The 22648-nt window shown below is 44.4% G+C and overlaps 1 protein-coding gene across 2 annotated transcripts in view; it reads right to left on the reverse strand.

Annotated features, from left to right (window-relative positions):
- IGFBP7 (insulin like growth factor binding protein 7) overlaps positions 1-22648 on the reverse strand; it is a 39472-nt gene that overhangs the window by 2390 nt on the left and 14434 nt on the right. Inside the window, exons 2-4 of one of the 2 annotated variants that reach the window (XM_053297315.1) lie at positions 6294-6403; positions 2617-2733; positions 1294-2108 (exon numbers count right to left, since the gene is read on the reverse strand). In XM_053297315.1, the coding sequence (XP_053153290.1) occupies positions 1935-2108; positions 2617-2733; positions 6294-6403 (401 nt within the window). In that variant the 3' untranslated portion in view covers positions 1294-1934. Of the gene's footprint in view, positions 1-1293; positions 2109-2616; positions 2734-6293; positions 6404-22648 lie in introns of those variants that run through there. The other variant, XM_053297316.1, reaches the window with a different exon arrangement.

A 22648-nucleotide genomic window follows, 5' to 3' on the forward strand; every position in this document is an offset into this window, starting at 1 on the left:
GAGGAATTGCTGCATGGGGCTAGAATGGTGTGCAGCAGCGCTTTCCCTGAGCCACACTCGTATGGCGGCAGCGCCTTCCACTGGCCCAGGATGGCACAGCAGCTCTTCTGTCCTTTCCCCCAGCCATGGGGTTTCTTCCAAAGGCTCTTGCAGTAACATAGGGGCCTTTGGGGAGAGCCCACTGGTCGGCAGGAGGGGAGGAGTTGCCAGGGGAGGATTTGGTAAGGGCAGCAGTTCCCCTTCTCTCTTTTGAAAACATACTGCGGAAGAATTTGTTTTGCCTTGAAGTTATAAGATACTTGGTCACACTGATATGACAGGGATAAATAATATTTTTAGGATGTGTTGGACGGTCTTATTAAAGGAAGAAAAGGGGGATTGAAGGAATGGGATCTTGGCTGTGAACAACTTGGCAGGATGGATCACAAAACAGAAATACTGAGTTATCCTGAGGCCTCCAGCCTTGGAGGCAAGATGCCTCTGAGTACCAGTTGCAGGGGAGCAACAGCAGGACAGAGGGCATGCCCTCAACTTCTGCCTGTGGGCTTTCAGCGGCATCTGGTGAGATGCCCTCACTGTGTGGTGCTGGACTGGACAGGCCTTGGGCCTGATCCAGCAGAGCTGTTTTGTACCTGCTCATCATAGTCACTAGGTGTGGATTGTTGTGTTCAGCCCGCATGCCTGCTTGAGCTAGTCTTATTAATTCAAGAGAGTTGGAGAAGCCTATTTCAACACAGTTTGCATATATGTTAAGTTGCTTATCTTTGATTCAAGACTCCTAGACAGGGCCAAGGCAAAACCAGTCACAATCTGATGGGTCAAGAGCAGAACCTGAGGGAAACTTGTCGGTCAGAGGCATAGTCAGGTCGTGACTTGGCAAGTCATGAGTAGGGCTGGAAATAATTTAGAGTCCACTGGATTTTGCATTCTCCAACCCTGCTATCTGACAGAACGTGTGCAAGTGGTTGTTTTTTGGCCAATGCAATATTGGGTGACTGGTAAGCCTACCCAACTGGGTTTGTGTTTGATTATTTCCTGCACTTCCGTGGCATGACTGTGCAAACTACTCTGTATTCTAGTAGGGTGAGGATGTGCAGTTACACATTTTCCTGTAAGACCTAGCATTTTAAAACAAACTAGCTGATCCAGCGCAGAACATCTGCACCCCTAGTTTGCCACTGCCGCCACTGCTTTCTCCCCCCCACCCCCTCGGTGCTGCTTTTTTTGCCTGCCTGCTCCATCACATTCTTCCCCCCACCTGTCTTCTTCCCTGCCTGCCCCCGCCCCCATTTTCTTCCTTCCCTGCCCACTGGCAGTCTGTTTCCTTGCCCATCCCCTGTCTTCGTCCTTCCCCTCCTGTCCCCTTCGTCCTTTCCTGCCCGCCTGCTGGTCATCTGTTTCCCCGCCTGCCAGCTGCCGTTTTCTTCAGCCAGTGGCTATTTTATTCCCTCCACCCATACCATGGCTATCCGGCAGCTCTCCGAACTCTCGCGAGAGCTGCCACACATGAGATTAGCCACGGGTATGCCTTAGAGAAATATATATAAAGAAGATCCTTTTAGGTACAGGAAGAGGGCAGAAACTGGAAAGATATGTACCACCCCAGCTTTTAAGGATTGTTTAATCAGAAATGATAGACAACTTCTGTGTTGTAGAGAAGGGTTTGCATCTAACCTGACAGTGGTTCCAGGAATAGGCAGCTGGAGACAAAGGCAATGCAACTCTGTCAGCTAGCACAGAAGAGGGTTCAGCTGTGATGGGCTGCAATGTACATAACTCCATCACAGTCAAAATTTACCTCCCCATGAAACAGGGAACAATCAAGCAACGTGAGCTCCACAATCCTTGCAATTCAGATTCCTGGTGATGCCAAAAATACAATTGCTTTCTTCACTTTTGTCAAGGATTTACATAGCACCAGTGTGCAAAAACATTCACAGGGCACAGAGGATAATATCCTCTGTGATCCTCCCTACCTTCCCACGGGGTGCCTCCAGGCTTTCGGCATATCCATATGTGGATGTAACATTTGCACAGGGCCTGCATACATAACATCCAATGTCTGTAGATCCGATCTTGCAGTTGCTATCCCATATACAAGCTGGGAACTGAGTACACAATTCAGACTTAGTATGCAGAATCAAGTAGACCCCATACAAAGGTTACACCTACATGTAGACATATAGTAGGCACAGAAAGGCATGATATTGCTTCCCCACTGTGTAGCTTCAACTTGTCATGATTCTTTTCAACTAATTTCCTCCTCTGGAGCTGCCATGTTGCCTGAAATTCCGGGTTTCACATGGATTTTAAGCATCTCATCCAGCTTTCTTAGCCCACCCAGATTCTCCCAGCTTTCATTTAAAAAATAAAGCTAAGCACTAGCCCTTGTAGAAGTGGAGTTATGGAGCAAAATGTGTAGTCACTATTCTGCTCAGAAATTATTTTCCAGCCAATTTACATAATATGCAAATTAGGCACCCGGATTTAGAAAGTGAGAATATGGCAACCCTACCTCCCCTCCAGCCTGAAAACCAAATTTCTTTCCTGAAACATGCTACCGTTTCATCAAAATTATATAGAATTCTCTTAGACAGTAAGAAAAATGATACTTACCAATACCCACCCTGTCACTTCATGTTTCTCGGGACCACCACGTGTCTGGATGGCTAAATTGTCCCGGTCTCCTGGAAGAAGCTCCATCCTTTGTACTCCATATTGTCCTCTTGTTATCTGGCACATGAGGGAAAAGGATTACAATTAAAGGAAACTAGCTGGCGCAGAGCATCTGCACCTCTAGTTCTCACCCTCCTTTCCCCCTCCCCCGTTCTTAGCCCCGCTGGCACCACCTCCGCCGTTTTCTTTCCCTCGCCGCCACTGTTTTCTTCCCCACACCCACTGCCATTTTCTTTCCCCCCTCCGCCTGCACGCCTGTCTGCCGCCACTTTCCTCTCCCCTACCGGCAGCTCGCTTGCAAACTCTTGTGAGAGCTGCCACGCATGGGATTAGCAATGGGTACATCTTAGAGAATTATATATATAGAAGATACTGGCCTACATAGAGCACAGTGCCATGGATTGTTTCTGCACTACTCATGCTGCTGCATGCATTAAAAAACAAAACACCTGACATTATGCAACAAGTGCTCTAGCACAACAAACGTCTAAAACTGTACCAGTGCAGTTGCATGACACTACTGGAAATAATGACTGTAGCATTGCGCAATTGCAGGCATTTGCACAACCAGCCACACAGCCAGTGCAGAAAGGTTTGCAAGATGCTGCATTGTGTTTGGGCTGTTCGCTTGTTAGCAGATAGCTGGATTATTCTGGTACCTGCCAACCACGCTGCTGCATAAACAGACCAAACGTTTAAAATAATTTACATTTCATAACTGTGGAAAAACTTTATGAAGAGTAGCACCTAGGCTCCAAAGAACGGTGAACTACGTTCCATGAGTTCAAGGGTGCTTCAGATCTTATTTTCGCAAAAGCAGCCCCCTAACACTCCTGCACAGCATGCCAAACTGCATTTGAGATTGAGGGGAGTTTCAAAAGCAAGCATGGGGTCAGTTGAGAAGAGAGAAAAAGTAATCTCGATTTGCTGGCCATAGACCATAATAATAAAGATTGCTTGAAAAGAGAAAAAGTAAGAAATTCAGCTGAGCCTAGTGTAAGCTACCTGTGTGAACCTAATACTGAACCTAATAATAAGCTACCTGTGTGAACCTAATACTGCCTCATTAGACCTGGGCCACTGCTTGAGTGATTGTTTCTTCCAGTACAAAGGAGCAGGCCACATAGGGCTCAGACAAGACTTTGTTGCCAGGGATTTGTGGTGGGTAGCAGGGAAGGGAGTGCTCCTCAGCTTTGCATGCTCCTTTTCCTCACTGTGTGGTGATGAGTGAAGGGGGAGCTCCAGAGTTCAAACAAATGCAGGATCTCCCACACTGTTTGGTACCTTTTCCCTGTAGTGAGTAGGGGGCTGGAGGACAACCATGTGAACCATGGGCCCACTACCAATCTCCCTAAAGATAGATTCAACAGATGGAAGCTATTGCAGGAGACAGGGCCGTCAGCAACACCTTCTGGAGCAAATAAAAAAAGGAATCTTCAGCAAACAATTCCCTGATCAAGAGCTAAACACACTCAAAATCTGTGTCGTGCTCAAAACTGCTTCCTGCACCCATTTTTTATGGCAAAATTATTGCTATTTTGTAGCTGGAAGGGCTGAGGCTGGGGAAAAAAAGAACAGCTTGCAACCACCAGCACCACCACCTTAATAATAAAAAGCCAGCTAGTGAAGTTGGAAACAAAAGAGGTCAGGCAGAAGTCAGGAACCTGGAACTTCCCAACACCCAGCTCAGCTTCTTAACCACTAGAAAACAAACCAAGGCCACTTCTGTTACCTGGGGAAAGCCACACTGTTTGCCAAGGCTGACTGTCGGAAGTTATTCCTGGAGACTTCCCCACCCCTCAAGAGTTTTCACAAGCCATCAAAATCTCCAGCACCTGCTTTTCATAGCAACTCCCCTCCCTGACATGCCTCTGCCCTCCTCTTTGCTCCCACGGGGTTGGAGACAACAGAACCGTGCAAGATCACTGGCACCCTTCCGCAAGGATTTAAACCATTTCAAAGCCTGTGGAACACGCCTGAGCTCACAAGAGAGACATTCCTTAATGCTTGTCCTTTTCCCTACCAAGACCTAATATGGTAAAGTGTAACAGAGCTTGCTTTCTACAGATAAGCAGCGACTAAACGAGAATGTGAAGAAAAAGTAACTGGAAAAAGATGCTGGGAAGCAAGGAAAAGTGTTTGCTCCTTCTGGTGCACCAAACCCCATCCTCACTTTTATTGGTGTGGTAGCTGTTCTTTTGTATGACCCGACTGCTGTTAAGAGCCTCCTCTTCTGATCTGAGTTATGCACGCAGAGCTCTGAGGAAGTGTTTGGCTTGGCAATGCACTTACAGTTTTCTCCCCCTTTTCTCTCATTCTTGTTTTGTCTTGCTTAACTCTAATCCCCTCCCTTTGTGTAGCTGGCATGCTTTTATGATAAACTCCTGCTGTGATTAACTGCACAAAAATTCCTTTTCAGAAGGCCTGGCTTTTCCTTTCTCCGACCAGCTTTCTTCAACAAACAAGTGGTGGTTCACATACTGCACATAGTGTCCTGCAGGTGTTGTAGGCATTTAAAACAAGATCAGTGTCGCTGCACACTGTTGTGCAAAGGCCAAAAGCTGCGCAGGCACCATTGCCATTGTTTCCAAAGTGCCCGCAGGACACAGCGCTGTATGTGGCCAACTATCTATCACTAGCACAAGAGCACTGCTGCCAATAACACCATTTACAAGGCAATTCTGCAGAAGACGCCCCATCCAAATGAATGGGAGTTTGTGAAAGAGAACTTGGTAGTGATCTAGCATAGCTGATATGAACATAAGAACAGCCCTGCTGGATCAAGCCCAAGGCCCATCTAGTCCAGCATCCTGTTTCACACAGTGGCCCACCAGATGCCACTGGGAGCCTACAGGCAGGAGCTGAGGTGTTGCCCTCCCTCCTGCTGTTACTCCCCTGCAACTGGTACTCAGAGGCATCCTGCCTTTGAGGCTGGAGGTGGCCCTCCAACTAGTAACTGATGATAGACCTCTCCTTCATGAAGTTATCCAAACCCCTCTTAAAGCCATCCAGGTTCCACAAGTTGATTATGTGTTGTGTTAAAAGGTACTTCTGTTTGTTGGTCCTAGATTTCCTGGCAATCAATTTCATGGGATGACCCCTGGTTCTAGTGTTATGTGAGAGGGAGAAGAATCTCTCCCTATCCACTTTCTCCTCACCATGCATGATTTTATAGACCTCTATCTTTTTTCTCAACTAAAAAGCCCCAGGTGTTGTAGCCTTGCCTCATAACGATGGTGCTCTAGGCCCCTGACCATCTTGGTTGCCCTCTTCTGCACCTTTTCCAGTTCTACAATGTCCTTTTTCAGATGTGGTGACTTCACATTCATTTAAATTGGACTTGTGCAACCCTTTGTAGTGCCCTGTTCTGGATCCCATTTACTTTATTCCAAGCAGCACCTCTTGATGGCTGGCTAGCCTCTAGGGAAAGGAGCCACAGTTCAGAGGCATAGCATGTGCTTAGTATGCGAAAGGTTCCTGGTCTAGTCCCTAAAAAATCTCTAGGTAGGGCTGGGAAACACCTCTGGCTAAACCCCCGGAGAGCTGCTGCTAGTCCGTGCAGACAGTATTGGGCGAGATGGACCATCTGACTCAAATATGCACCAAAGATCACTGACCTTGTTCCAGGTGAGTACTGGGGTTGGAACGCCGATGACCTCACAGCTCAGGAAAAGCTGGGCCCCAGTGACATTCCAGGTGTCTTTCGGGGGAGTCACAATAGATGGTCCTAAACACAAGAAAGGCTCCATTAATATATATATATTTGCTGGCCTTCTTAATAGGGCAAAGTATCAAGAGGAGTTTTTTTGGGATTAAAAATAGTTTCTCTCTGGATCGAACAAGTCCTATTGGACAGGAGAACTGTTTTCTCTACATTTTTTTCATCTGTGTGCGGAATGAGTGTTGTTCTGGGCGGCAGTATCAAGGCAGTGCGCATACACATGCATTCAGAGTGGGGCCTTCCTGATTCAACCTGAGCGGGATCTAAAACTAACTGAGTGGACATCAAAAAAACTTGTGAGCGCACGCATGTGTGCACACCTTAGAGGGAACACTGCAGGAGACCTGCAACCCCTTTGAATCCCCTGGAAAATGTACTGAGGCCAAGTGCCAAAGAACCACACAGCTGGTTCCACATGCTCAAGGGTGGGTGTGGGTGGGTGTTAACCTTATGTTTCTCAAACAGCATCCTGCTTTTGAAACCTAGGGGGCATTTGAAAGAAGCTTATGATAAGGCCTCTGCTGTCGTTCAGCCTTCCTTTCCCCAGAAAGTTCTGTGAGCTGTAGTTGTGACTGGGGTGCCCAGCAACTGAAGCTCTTTTGAGCGGGTTGAGCATCTGCTTTTTACCCAGTTATCTAATATTTATTATTTATTTATTCAATTTTTATACCACCCTTCCAAAATCGGCTCAGGGCGATTTACAATAAAACAAAGACAGTTAAAAACAACCAGCAATTAAAAATATAAAATACCATAATCATCAAACAATAAAACAATTTTAAAATCCTGAAAAACAGGTACACTTAGAACACTTTTAAAAACCCTGGAAAGCCAGGCCAAACAGCTAGGTCCTAAGGGCTCTCCTAAAAACCAATAAAGAGTTCAAATCACAGATTTCTGCCGGGAGTGCATTCCACAGTCCAGGAGTGGCTGCAGAGAAGGCCCGCCTCTGAGTCGCCATCAGACGTACTGGTGGTAACTGGAGACGGACCTCCTCTGACGACCTTAGCGTGCGGTCACAAAACAATACCTAATTGTTTTGATTGACAGAGATGTGTATATGACTTAAATTTCAATATAGATTTTTAGACACTAGCTGACATGATCCACAGCCCTCCGGAAATGGAAGAAGGCCTGCAAGACCGCAAGGAGTCCCTGTGCTGAAGGCTCCTTTGCACAGTGGATGGTCGCAGGAGGAGGCAGCCGAGTGATTTTTGCCTCTCTCCCTCCCCAAGTCCTTTCCACGGGTATAAATCTGCTCCTGAGGGTTGTATGCCCTTCAGGAACAGATTCATACCAGTGGAAAGGGCTTTGGGAGGGAGGAAAGAGATGTGGAAATTCCTCTCCCCTCCTGCTCTGCTGCACAAAAGAGCCTTCAGCAAAGGGCACTAAAGGCTCCCTGAGGACATGCAGCTCCTCTTCCCTTGACAGAGGACCATGTCACCAGCCAATAAGGGAAGCTCAGGGAGGGACATAGGGACATTTTAGCACTAAGGAGGCCAGGGGTAGGGTGATCAGACAGAAGCTACTGAGAACGAGGCCACTGTACTTTTAGAGGACATTTCTGGCAAGGGCAACTTGTCCTTAGCTGCTGAGGTAAAATATGCAGGAAGCAACTGGCAAAACGCCCTCTGCTGTCCAGTGTTCCCTCTAACAGGGATTCCCAGATGTTGTTGACTACAACTCCCATAATCTCCAAGCAAAAGCCTGGGGATTCTGGGAGCTGGGGATTCTGGGAGTTGTAGTCAACAACATCTGGAAATCCCTGTTAGAAGGAAGACTGCTGCTGTCTCTTTAGTGAGGCACGGAAGCTCTCTCTTCTGTTGCTTCTGGTCACCCTAGAGAAGTCTGTTGGCCAAAGGATTCATCCTGAATAATCAGAACTGACCTGTACAAATTACACGGAATAAAAGAGGGGGATGCATCTTCAATAAACAAAAAAGGGGGACATCCAACTGTTACTAACACAGGTTGGGACCCAAAGCACTCTGTGATGTCCCACACATGCATGGGAGCTTTTCAGCTCGCAACTTCCAGGAGCACACCCCGCCCCCAACAGTCAAGAGACCCACCAGAAGGGTGCCCCATGAGGTGTGAGGGAGGGGCTGTCCCAGAAGGGAAAAAAATCATCAGTCAGCACCTACCCACCTCATGTACAGATGGAAGTGCTTTTTACATACACACATACTTCTCTAGATCCTGGTCATATCAATTATGCATGAGTGCAATGTATTTAAAGTGAAAATAATCTTACATACAATGACGGATCTAAAGAACTCTCAGGATGGGCACTGGGCCTTTCCCACCCACCCCCTCTCTTTTTGGTTACAGCTTCTTGGGTCCCTTGAAAACCTAACCTTGAGGACTGGAAGATCCCCTGCGACTGGGGTGTGATGTGCTACAGGGGAATGGGGGCTGCAACACAGAGGGAAGTTGGCAACCTCCCCTCCTCCTATGCACAAGGAAAAACGCCTTCTACTCAGAGATATGGCACTCTGGATCCAAGACAATGAGATGTATGGATGCTAGCTGAGTGCATGAAAACAAGATACTCTTTTTAAAGCATGGTTTTTAAAAGGGCCAAATTCTGTAGTGTGCTGTGTATATTCAGTTTGATGAGAGGCTGGTCCACCTGCTCAATTAAAAGTTGTATTCCTCTGCATACCATTATTGTACACACCAGCAGCACTTATTCATGGTATATTGTTAACACTAATTTTTTTTTTTTTAAAGGCAAGTCAACCCATAATGGTAAATTCATCTTGGAACCTCTATGACTTCTCTGTTGAAGCTTGCAGGATATTAATACAAGGAGGTCTTGTAATACTTTCCAGGGAGCACAGTCACATCATCTCAACAGTGAACAATCCAAGGATTACAGCCTTTTGAAGAACTGTTTACAAGAGGCCTTGCCTTCAGCAAGAATCTGTTGCTCAGGAAGTTTTCCAGAGTTTAGCCAACTGGTCTGCTCTGCTCTGTGCAATTAAGTTTCAAAGACCAGAGCTGAGCTCAGCCGCTGGGCTCTCCACAGAATTCTGACCTTAATGCAGCGCCTTTCAGCCCATGACTCTAGAAGCCCCTCACAGTATGGCAGGTGGTACGCTGCAGGTGGTACATGGTCTTCACCGTATGGCAGATGGTACGTTGCTATAGGGACCACAAGACACTGCTGTGTATGGCCCAATCAGTGGAGATAGCCAGAATGGCTGTGTAGCAGCTCAATCTTCCAAAAGAGGCCCAGGCTGGGCAAAGAAGAGACTGCAGCCTCTGGTGGCAGTGGTACTTGCAAAAGTGGTCTTCACAGGAAAAAGGCTCAAAAGCATTGCTCTGAGGGTATCACAGGCCTGTTATTCTCAATCTCTGGGAGCTGATTGTCACTTGTTGAACAGACAACATTCAGCACATCAGAAGGACAAAGTGGTGTTCAGTCACACAAAGAGCACTGAGACATTCCCTGCTTTTAGGATAAATAAAAACCTATCATGTCTTCAATCTAAAATGTCAATTTATCCAAGCAGCAGAGTTGGGAAAGTGAAGAGGAACAGCTGCTTCCTGTTTGTGAGCAGTGCTGTACCCACTGATGTCATCTGCGATACAATCTCCCTTTGCAAGATCACTTTTGGTAAGAGGGGAGAGCCCAAAGTCGCTTTCAGAAACATTAACTAACACATGAAGGGTTTTTTTCCTTTAAAAAAGAAGACTGCAACTTTAAAGTAAGAAAGGTTTGTCTTCCTTTTAAGTTCCATGGGGAAAAGGGATCCTTCCCACTCTAAATTACTGTGATAACGAGGATACATTTGACCCTAAGATTTCAGGTCAAAACTAAAATATAAGTCCTAGAAAGAAGAATGCCCTATGCCCTAGTGCATTTTTATGTAGCTTTCACGTAGCACAAAACACTCTGCTGCACTTTAGATCTAAGCTAGAATTACAGGCTTCTTTCTTTGGCTAGCTGAAATTGAATAGGTTGTGACCCTTTGTTCTATTTTTCTCGGATCTGCTTCAGCACTGGAGAGGAAGTGTGTCCCTGGGGATGTATAACTGCCATGGGAAGAGACAGACCTTCAGACTCAAGTCAGCGATGGCTCTCTTGTAGAAAAAGCATTGCCAACCCAAGTTGTCCAAAAAGCATGAGTCAGATACCGTAGGACTGAAAGGCTCGAGTAAAGAGACAAGATTTTCACAAAATTTGTGTGGGCCATGTTCGAGATACAATATTGGCTTGCTTTGCCTCTTTTAGAGCTTTTTTAGGGCCCAGCCAACACTGAAATGTTCGATCAGATCCTCTTCACCCACAGTTATGCCTGGGAAGAGAACCTACTCCTTAACCTTAACCTGATGCTCTAGGCAGAGTTGGTCCAAGACAATCTGGTGCAGTGTTCCCTCTAAGGCGTGCGCCCACACTTTTTTGATGTCCACTCAGTTATTTAGATCCCACTCAGGTTGCATCAGGAAGGCCGCACTCTGAATGCATGTGCGTGCACACTGCCTTGATACTGCTGCCCAGAACAAAACTCATTTCACACACAGATGGGGCAGGCGGGGGGGGGGGGGCAGAGAGAGCACAGAACACCGATCTGGTGCCTCAGACAAATATAAACAGCTCCCCCAAATTAACATAGGACACAATCCACTATTGTGCTCTTGCTCCCATTAATTTCCAAGGGGATTGTGCAGAAACCTCCCCCTGCCCACCACTACAGGGCCATCTGGTGCCCATTCTGCCATTTTGTCTAATGGTAAGGCTGGCTCCAACTTCAGGTCAGTTGGAATAGTCACTAGCTTCTGTTCCCGCTTTACCATATAGATAGATGTGCATGAGGAAGCTGGTGCTTTGTTTAACCCCCTCCCCAAAAAAACCACCCCCCCCCCACAAATCTCAAAGTGGTGTGCAAATAATATAACACATCATGAAATTGTCACCACAGATCCAGGTTCCATTTCTGGCCTCGTCAGTCCAAACAGCTGCTGGTAGAAGTGACAGCCAGTTGAACTGACAGTATTAGGCTCCAAGAACAATGGTCCAACGACTTTAATGGGCAGCATCCAGACTAGTCTTGCACTAATGTAAGTGCTGTTGCGTGAATATAGGGAAGTAGGGCAGTCATGGTGTGAAGCAAGTTTCCTCCATTCCAGACCAGTTCTTGCACTAGCAGGAGCACATCATGTTGTACAAGTTTTTGAACAAACTCATTACTATCACCACCACCACCTCCACCAACCCTCCCACCCCCATATATTTATATACTGTCCAAAACTTATGTCTCTGGGCGGTTTACTTACTGCTTTCTAATTTAAAAAATTTGCAAACTGTTTACATAGCAAAAGTATGTGTCATGGGAAGGTTCTTCTTCTACCTAATGGTGCACAACACTGTGAAACACTGTAGCACAAAGAGTCCTAATGTAGATCCTACCTAATAACTTTTCATTAAGAGATCAGATACAGAAAAGTCCAAAGGCATCAATGTATTTGTGTTCCCTATTAAATTAAATTAAATTAAATTAAGTAGATTAATGGCATATCAGGATGTATTAAATTAATAGATTAATGGTATATCTGGATGTGTATGTTGTTCAAATTTCAAATTCCCAGATTTATGTACATGTTTTTTTCCTTTTGCCATGGCTTTTGAGCAACAGCGGCACATGTGAAGGCAGCACGCTCTCCAATATTCTTAATGTGTTATTGGTTTACTTGAAGCACTTTCAGAAAGCTGAGGATGGTCCTTTAAAGAGTTAAAGACTACTAGTCTTTGCTTTTGTGTGATCATGAGGAAGCCCACATTCCACTGCGCAGATTTCCCAAGGAAGAAAAGAATTCAGACTTGATGAGACCCTCTGGGAAATTTAAATACACATTCTGGGAAACTAAAAAATTCCCAAGACTCTGCACTAGAAATATATGACTTTTTCAAGATGGACACTCTGTCCCCTTTTCCCCTTCTGTCACCAACAATTCAGCTGCTGATCTAAATTCAGCACACATTTTGAGCTGAGAACGTTGTTGATGGTGAACTTTATTGAACGGAGCCCACTTGCTAGATTAATTCTTGCACTGACACATACTTCCAGGTTAACTCCTTGTTAGGAGATGGGATCTTCTAGGGCTCTGAGTAATTCTGGTCAGACCTAGGCAACCAAATTAATTTTGCCATGACCTCTCCTTGCTTCTTGGAATTCACAAACTTAATAATGGATTAAATGCAAACAGTGACTGGTTCTCAGCAAGTTCTGTTCTAGTATGCTTTATTTATTGTCAGATGTCTGGTATTATGAGCCTGGAAAGCTAAGGATACCTCAGAAATCAAAACTTGGATGGAAAGGGTAAATTTGGAATAGATTGCTTACAACAGAAGACAAGCTTTACAAATAGTTGAAAAAAACCTGGAGTCCAGTTCCTTGTAAACATGGCTGCTGGCAGACCTACACAGATCCACTCTCCTATGCTCTTGTGTGCGTGTGTGTGGTCCGTCCCCTCTTATTTTAAAAGTAAATCTTTATCAGTGATACCAACTGCACGGCTATAAGAAGAGATAGCTGAAAATTTGTGGCTCATATCCTATGCAGTGAGCTGTTCTAAGCCATTATCATTCCCAATGGGAGTAGCAGCTGGAATGCAATCACATACCCCTTAATGGACTCTCCCTGCCTTTGGAAGCCACTGCAGTGAAGAGGCCTGGCAACAGCGAGTTCACCGTTACAGGTGAATGTTACATATCTGTTACAAGATATGTGAGCCAGTATTATTTATACAGCGCCATCATGGTGCTTTACAAAGAATGGAGGTCCCTACCTCAAGTGACTTACAATCTAGTTATCAGCATGAGGGAGAGAGCAAAGGATGGGGAAGGAAATGTAGGCAGGGATGAACAGGGGAAGAACATACAGTCATTTCAGCGACATATAAAGGTAAAGTGTGCCATCGAGTCGATTTCGTCTCCTGGCGCCCACAGAGCCCTGTGGTTTTCTTTTGGTAGAATACAGGAGGGGTTTACCATTGTCTCCTCCTGCACAGTGTGAGATGATGCCTTTCAGCACCTTCCTATATTGCTGCTGCCCAATATAGGAGTTTCCCATATTCTGGAAAACACACCAGCAGGGATTCAAACCAACAGCCTCCTGCTCTCTAGGCAGGTTGCTTCCCTGCTGCACCATTAGGTGGCACATATAAGTAACTACCCCCAACAAATTACACAGTTGGTTATGGGGACTAAGGGATTTTGTCAAAGGTGAATGATCTGGATGGACAGACATGATCATGTCTTTATACTACTGGAAACTGGGATGGTTATTATTTTTAGCAGGCAGGGAGGATTATCCAAAGTTTCTCATTCATGCTTATTTTGATGTATTATTTTATGTTCTCAATACAATAATTAATAGAAAAAATGCACACTCAGTTCCTATCCTGCCTTTGGCAATACGGGACATCTTGAAGTCCTGTCTGAAGAAACTGCAATGAAATACCCATGAATACACTCCTAATTTGGAGTATGTGGCATATGGATGGTTGTCAAACTATGGTATGCAATGAAGACTGGATATCAAATGGGAATATTGTTTTAATGATGCAAACAAGTATTCTTATTTGGAGCTATTTTCTCATGCAGTATTTAAAAGCATTGATGCCAACTTTGTGGGACAGAAAATGCCAGTAATAGTTTGTGTTTCTATGGCACAATTCCACAAACTGCAGGATGTTAGTGGAGCATTTGCATCCTGTCATGTGCCTGGAGTCACGCTGTGAAAGGCTCCACTGCTCCACAATGTCCCCTGCTGAACTCAGGAAGTGCAAACACTTTGGTCTCATGGACAACTGGTCTGTGAATTTGGCTGCCTGTGTCAGTGTTTTTTTCACCTGGCCTTCACAGCTTAAGAGAGTGGCAGGTTGTCTTTGATCTGGCTTTTGCATACTTTCAGGCACAATCTCCATATTGGACAATCCCATCTGAAGCAGGTACATACAATTAGATCAAGAGACTAAGCCAATTCTTCAGCCACACGTCAGGTGACAGGCCCCATACCAAAACCAGAGGGAGACTAGTTGCAGCTCTTATACAACTAGGGTTTAGCCTGTGGATTTAAATGAACTTAGGTGTGCACAAGATTGAGCTCTCCATCTGTAAAACAGGTGGCAAACTCATAGTGGACAGAGTTATTTCTGGCTTCCATTAACAGAGGAAGAGGGTTTACCACACTGTTCACCACCACCTGGATCAACAGTGCTGGGCAGGACAGTGGAAGATTCTATGGCTGTCATGAAGAACGTTATCTGGGTTGCCACTGTGGTAAGAATCTGTGCCATGACAAATTGGTTCCAGTACATCGCTGGTCTCCTCAGTTGTCCTTGCTTCCACTTTGCATCAGACCTCTCCTGTTCCAGGAAGCCCTATGTCTGTATGTCTCTTTTTCAATCTACACTTCATTCTGCACACTAAGGAGAGATTTGAGAATCTAACACGATAGATATAACTTGCAGATCATCCAGCACCACCTCAAATGGAGGTATTTTCAGAGAAGCTATTTCACACAGCCAGCTGTAAGCCAGCAAGTGTGCAGCTATCAAGCAATGCATGTATGCATGTGTGCGAACCAGCCCAAGCAGGGCAGTTACTAAGATCAGTGGGTCATTGCTTGGAGAGTTCTGGTTTCAAGCACAAACTACACTCCATTAGACAGTCAATGGACATGGAAAGTGTGCCAGATATTTAGCTTGTAAAGATATGGCTAGAGAGAGCCAGGGTGGTGTAGTGGTTAGAGTGCTGGACTAGGACCGGGGAGACCCGAGTTCAAATCTCCATTCAGCCATGATACTAGTCACTACCAGTCACTTCTCTCTCAGCTTAGCCTACTTCACAGGGTTGTTGTGAAAGAGAAACTCAAGCATGTAGTACACCGCTCTGGGCTCCTTGGAGGAAGAGCGGGATATGAATGTAAAATTAATAATAATAATAATAATAATAATAATAATAATAGTACCCACAATAGAAAAAATCACCAAATACAAAGATCTACAAATTGAAATTGAAAGGCTGTGGCAGAAAAAGACCAAAATAATCCCAGTGGTAATTGGCGCCCTGGGTGCAGTTCCAAAAGACCTTGAAGAGCACCTCAACACCATAGGGGCCACAGAAATCACCATCAGCCAATTACAAAAAGCAGCTTTACTGGGAACAGCCTATATTCTGCGACGATATCTATAACTATTGACAATAAAATTCTGGCATCCCAGGTCCTTGGGAAGGACTCGATGTCTGGATAAAACAAACCAGTCAATAACACCTGTCTGACTGTGTAAACAAGAATTGTACCCACAATTATACTGGGTCTGGCTGGCAGGACTGAAGCTTGTACAAAGTCCTGGACCTGGGACTAAGAGACCTCGGGGAGGAAGTGAGGCTGAGTACTACCACCAGGCTCTGATAAAAGGAAAATAGCAACAGGATAACCAGTCAGACCAGCAAAGAAAAATCTTGAATAGCAACAGACCAAACAATAAGATCACTTAGCAGCTGTATCACACTTTGGATTATGCAAAGCACTTCACATGTACAGTATTACCTTGATGTAATTCTTACAACAACCCTGAAAGGAAAGCAAGTGTTACTATCTTCACATTGTAGCTGAGTCAGAAAAGGAATAGCTGCCTAAGGCCACCTAGCAAGTTCATGGAAGAGGCAAGATTCTGGCCTCTTCCATAAACTTGCTAATGGGGAGGTCCTGATTCATATCTGTTTCCTAAGCACTATGTTATACCAGCTCTCACATGATTTATGTGCTGAGGCTTGATTTCTGTAAAGGTTCTCAGGGTTGGGCTAGGAGTCTGATCTAAGTAATGAGGGGACTCAGGTTGCTGCTGCTCATAGGAACAGAGGAAGCTGCCATATACGGAGTCAGACCATTGGTCCATCCAGCTCAGTATTGTCTACACAGACTGACAGCAGCTTCTCCAAGGTTACAGGCAGGAGTCTCTTTCAGCTCTATCTTGGAGATGCCAGGGAGGGAACCTGGAACCTTCTGTACGCAAGTATGCAGATACTCTTCCCAGAGCGGCTCCATCCCTTGAGGGGAATATCTTACAGTGCTCACACTTCTAGTCTCTCATTCATATGCAACCAGAGTGGACCCTGCTTAGCAAAGGGAACACATCATGCTTATTACTGCAAGACCAGCTCTCCTACCTGTGATTGGTGCTTAACTGGGAGGAAAAAAAGAAACAACGGCTGCATCTCATGAAATCTATAGAAGAAGCAAATATAGTAAGTTTTTCATCTGGAGCAACCACATGATTTTTGTTGGTGCAAACAGTAGTAAAATTATCTACTGTTTGGAAGTCTGCATGGTGCTGGGGACCTTGTTTCCTCTGAGAAAATACAGAAGGTGCAGTTATATTTTGAGGGTGTTTCCTCTGAGGCAACCACCACAGTGAAGAATGTTTTCCAGGCATGATTAGGGTTATTGATGGCAGGTCAAATGGGATCTGCCAATTTTATTCTCAGAAAGGCTAATGTAGGCTGCCAAAGGTCCACTTTCTCTTTTAATAGTTCCCAGAAGAGATCTGTGCCAAGATGAATAAGAGACAATTAGTCGATGTTTCTCCTCCTCACATTGCTCCTTTTCATGTTATAAAATTAGGCCCCATTTGATTAGGGAAGGGATATATTCTTAAAATAAACATTGAACCCTTAGCATTGGGAGTTAATAGTGAAAAGGAAGGGTAAGCTCAAATTACTTGCTGTTTTTCACAAGCATTGTTGATACTGTCAAAAAAGCTTCATCTTTAGGTGATTTTCATTACACTTTGAGAAAATATTTGCTTATTTGTTTAAATTGCCCTTATTTGCCTTCGCTCTTGTAGTGATCAGCCACCCCTCCCTCTGAAGAGTTAACTGGAAGTAAATCCTGTCTTGACTGACAGGCTGGTAAACTCCAGGGCTCAGCCAATCAGCACACCAGGTGGGTGGGACCTAGAGAGCTGTTGCCAGGAAGAAGGCAGTTCTTTGTTAGAGAAGGACATGTGACCATGGAAGATAGCTGCAAGAGAATGACTCTGCAGATCCTTGAAAGATAGGAGGGCTGGAAGCTTGAATTCTCATCTGGAGTTTGGTGAGTTCAAGGAAAGGAAGCCTGGGCTTTGGCTTCGGGAAGATTAATTTAGGGGAAAAGTTTGTTTAGTCAGACTTTGCATTACAAGTTATTTTTCTTTGTTGTGCTTTTCCATATTCCGGATACTGTTCTATTATAGTTTACCTGCAATGTAACTGAAATAAGAAACACTAGCCTATGTCCATCCTACCTAGGGTGTTGCAAAAGACTCTATAAACATTTAAGAATGCATTAAGACAACCTGTTTTTGTAACTTACTAAGTATTTTTAACTGTATTTAAAAGCAGAGAAAGCCTCAGACAGAAGCAGTCTGTAGTAATTGAATAAAACTGTTTTTTAGTTATTTTCTTTTTACAAGTCTTTCCAAATTGGTTTTTAACTCAGGGAAAAGTGAGGGAGAGGCAAAGGGGGGATTTTCTCTGGTGCAAACACATCCTCAGATGTCTAGCACCTATCAGTTTTCTCATCCCGTGTAATTTTACACGTGGAAGGTTTTATTGGATTTGCCCAATACCCAGTTACAGAGAGAATATTGGATTATAACACCCAATCCACTGGCCCGGTTCTCTGCAAGTTTTAGGGTGCTTGGTGGCAACATTTTGAACCTACCGATAATTACAGAATAGTTAAGAGAAGCCTAGCCAGGCAGCTTGGCAGGGATGATTCAGCATTCCACCCCCTCCTCATGTTAGCTTAATCTGAGACAAAAGCTTTAATCCACTACAGCTCTCAATTGCCTTCAGTGATGGCTATCATGTTAGTTGTAACATCATGATTCCTGACTGGGTGGGATCACCCATGACTAACTTGGGAGGAGAAAGAAGCAGCAGAAGGCAGGGGAAAAGGCACCAAAGGAGCAGTCACTGCCACAGAAAACCATGGTGTGAAGGAATGTAAAAAACATGATTATTTGCACAATCTAAGGATTCTGTTAAATTTCTACCATGCCAAGATTACCAGTTTCAATCCAAACATTAAAAACGGATGAATTTTTAGGCAGAGCCCAAGTGAAAAGCCTGCAAGCAATACCTTGTTCTAATCACAAGTATGCTGCATGTAGTTCCATAGCTAGATTGGGCCCAATGTAAACTAACATTTCTTTGTAAAGAGATACAGTAATGGAAATTGAAGGGGCATGATTAGAAATCATTAGCAGGTGTTGCAGTACCAAACTTCCAGGGCACTTCCAGGAACTTTGCCCCCAAATACCTGAGCCACCAGTTCTCACTAGGAGTGGTAAGAATGCATCTCTGGCTGCTCAAGTCAGAGAGAATATTCTCAGCAAATAAGATCCTTTTGCATACTTCTTCTATAACTGATCCATGGGAACTTCTCAGAGTTTTCATTCCAGAATCACGCCCACCAACTGCAGCATGCAAAACAAGCACCAGGATTAGTGTCCAGGGCCCCATTAATGTTAAATTGCGGTATGATACTGGGGAGGTCGAGTCAATCAGAACGCCTTCCCGTGTCATGCGCTGGATGAAAAGGCGAGCAAAGGATTCCATGGGGAGATCTTTTTATCTGCAGCTGATTATAAACTAGTTTGCATGAAAACCATGTCAGCTATATCTGGAGAAAATGGACAGCATTTCTTTCATATGTTTACTGTTGGCCAGATGTTGAGTCCCAATGAAAATGCAACATGAATTTAATGAGGAAAAGAAAGAACAACATTTCAGCCCCCAAGGAACTTGTACAGTGGGCATAATTCCAAAGGCTAGGTTCAGCAAAGGTCACAGACATGCATTCCTGAAAATATGTGGCGCTTAGGAGTCTTTTTGGAACTGAAGCCCTACTGCCCTGACTGACAAGGTGTTAGTAATATTATAGAGCCATGGGGATTATTTAAAAGCGTTAGATTTTATCCACATCTCTCCTGTCACACTAACAAACACCACTAAATTTCATGAAAGAAGTTAGGGCAAAACTAGATCATACCAGATCTAGGGCAAAAGTTAGGGCAAAACTAGATCATATTAGGCCCTATCCATCTCCAGCATAGTATTCCTCCAGTGGCTGTTGCTGGTGTCTATCTTATGTTTCTTTTTAGATTGTGAGCCCTTTGGGGACAGGGAGCCTTCCTGATTTATTTTCATTTCTCTATGTAAACTGCTTTGGGAACTTTGTTGAAAAGTGGTATATAAACAACGTCGTTGTCATACCACTAAGTCAGGCTATTGCTAAAAACAGCAATGCGTTTCTAAATCAACAGGAGTCACAAGATACATACAAAGAAAACCAAACAACCCAACTGATTCCACAGGATTTGTATCTCTACTGTGGACTAACAGCTCTACAGGATAAGAACTGGTTATTCCTATATGTGAAGCTGTACTATTCATCTGGGGGAAGACTCTTTGTTACATTTTGATGTACTTTGTTATGTTCAGTGTGCAAGTGCTCCGATATGTCTACCAGATAAATTAATTGTGGGAGTTAAGTTGATGGTTTGAGTACTCCTTTTTCTACTGTTCTAGTCATGTTGGGTTGTTTGGTTTTCTTTGTAAAAACAGCAATGCTGCACCAAGTTCTCTCACTTACTTAAATGCAACTTGAGTTCTCCCCTGCTAACTGAGAAAGCGGCACCTTTTAAAAGCGGTGATTCTCTTTATTGAGCAGGGGGAGAGCAACTGGCCCTATCCATCCCCAGCATAGCATCCCTCCAGTGGCTGCTGCTGGTGTCCTCCTCCTAGATTATGAGCCCTTTGGAGATGGAGCAATTTTATTTATTTATATCTATGTAAACCGCTTTGGGAACTTGTTGAAAAGTGGTATATAAATATTCATCGTATTCGTATTTAGTAACATGCAGGATCACTCACCCCATAGCCCAACATCACCACCGCATGCTTTTCCACATCCAGGCCCACAATGTTGGCAGCTGCTGAGGGAGGCTTTTATGGGCAGGGAAACACACATTCCTATTCATGTTACATTCGACCTGCATTCAATCTCTGCAAGAACATGCACATGATCTGTACATGCATACACTTGTGCACATGTTACATTCAACACACAGCAATACACACAACCTGCACTCTGCATTTTTGTGGATCCAGTCTCCATGTTGACTTTTAAAATGAAAACATGCATCTTTAACCCATGTATGCAGTTTCTTGTGAACTGCACTGACATTCACACAAAAACACATACAGGGACACCTGTATACGCTTGCAGTGGGACATGTGAATAGTCTTATGAGTTTCCATAATTACACGTTATTGGGAAAGCAGAGTCAACTCAACGTGGGACTGATGTTTTATAGAGGCAGCCCTGCATTTATCGTCATATCTGATTCTCTTTATTTAAATGTGTCTGTTGACCCTGCAGTTTCCCTCCTCAACTTTTTCTTTTGTAAAAAGCACACATGGGGTGGGGGGCAAGTGATCTTGATTGTGTGAGTGTGAGCTTTAATACTTAGCTCCCATTACAGTCCTGATTCAGATTGCACACAGTCCTGCATGAATTATATCCCTTAGGGCAGGTCTGCTCAACTCCAGCCCTCCTGCAGATGTTGGCCTACAACTCCCATTATCCCTGACTATAAGCCACTGTGATTGGGGATCATGGGAGTTGTAGTCCAAAAACAGCTGGAGGGCCAAAGTTGAGCAGCCCTGCCTTAAGGGGAAAGCTCCCATTGACCCGAATGGAAGCTTTAATAGATGTGGTTTTCTGGAAAATTTTGAACTGGAAAATTTCTCCCCTCATTTGCATAAAATTATATGGGATTCAATAACCAACAGAATAAAACATATGCACCCTCCCACACACTTTCTAGATATAATCATCAGAAAAAACCATTAATTACAGCTTTAAAATTGCTGAACTTTCCTAATATTGCATTGGTATCCATTCAGTGTTACGAATGAATTGTATGAAACAATGCTGGATATCCGGACTAGCATTGTGCACATGCAGCAGTGTGAGTTGCAGACTACTGCTGCACTGTTGCTTCAGTGGGGGAGGAGTGATTTTTTTATCAATCTTCTGAAGCCCACGGTGCACCACCAAAACATGTCCCAGAGAGTCCAGAATTTGCTCTGTTGCACTTGTGCAATGCTAGAAGTTGAAAACTTTTCTAGAAAATTCCACATCTCAGTCTGTTATCTCTCCACTCAGAAAACTTACTATGGGCCAAGGTATTCTGTGGGTTTTTTTAAACACAGGAAGCTGCCATATACTGAGTCAGACCATTGGTCTATCTAGCTCAGTATTGTCTTCACAGACTGGCAGAAACTTCTCCAAGGTTACAGGCAGGAATCTCTATGCCTGTATAGTCTGCCAGCTCAACAGCCTTCAACCCTTCCAGATCTTGGACTCACTTTTAAACTCAGCCTGCCATATAGCACCCATTTTAATTAATTATTATTATTTTCACCATGTGTGTCTATGTTTCTGTTTCTCTCTTTCCACCAATGTTCATATGATCTCTCTCCATGCTTTGCCATCTTTCTGCTTTCGCCTTCCTTCCTCTATTGCCCCCTTTTATTCAATTACTTTTCAACATCATGGGCATGTTGATTGACATCTTAACAGTGAAGTTGTGCAACAAAAGTTGTGCGAGTGCAAGAGGATCAAATACTGTGTTAAATCATGGGGATTTTTGGAACTGCGCTACTGTGCAAAGAATGATGGCGGAATTAGAAGCAACACTTCTGGCATGCAAAGGAAGGTTCTTTAAGACACGAAACAAAAACTAGCTATTGAGTAAAGCTAGCAGCAGAAAGTTGGGCAAAAACTTCACCCTTATTTGCAACCTTCCAATGCATTTCAAACATCTCGTTTTCCCCACCCCTAAGAGATGGAGGGGATCAAAAGCAGGAGGAACACACAGAGCCCAACTCTAAGGATGGGCCAAGCAGAAGAGTAAGAGGATTGTGAGGAACTTCCTTAGATTTCTTGTACCAGCACTGAGCAGTCAGGGACTTATAGTGAGCCTGGTGGACCTGCCTCCTCCTTGTAAGTGTTCAGGGCCCAGATCCAGAGTAGGCATGGGGCTCGCCTTCTCTTCAGTAGTCCAGATGGAGAGTCTTGAGTTGCCAAAGGGACACTGCATTGCTAGACTTGAGCTTCAACCTGGGCCCACTGCTGCCACTGCTCCCCCGTGGGTGATGAGGGTAGTCCAAAGTTGGTGAGTCAG

Source organism: Hemicordylus capensis, chromosome 2 (genome assembly GCF_027244095.1).
Source record: "Hemicordylus capensis ecotype Gifberg chromosome 2, rHemCap1.1.pri, whole genome shotgun sequence".
Classification (NCBI taxonomy): domain Eukaryota; kingdom Metazoa; phylum Chordata; class Lepidosauria; order Squamata; family Cordylidae; genus Hemicordylus; species Hemicordylus capensis.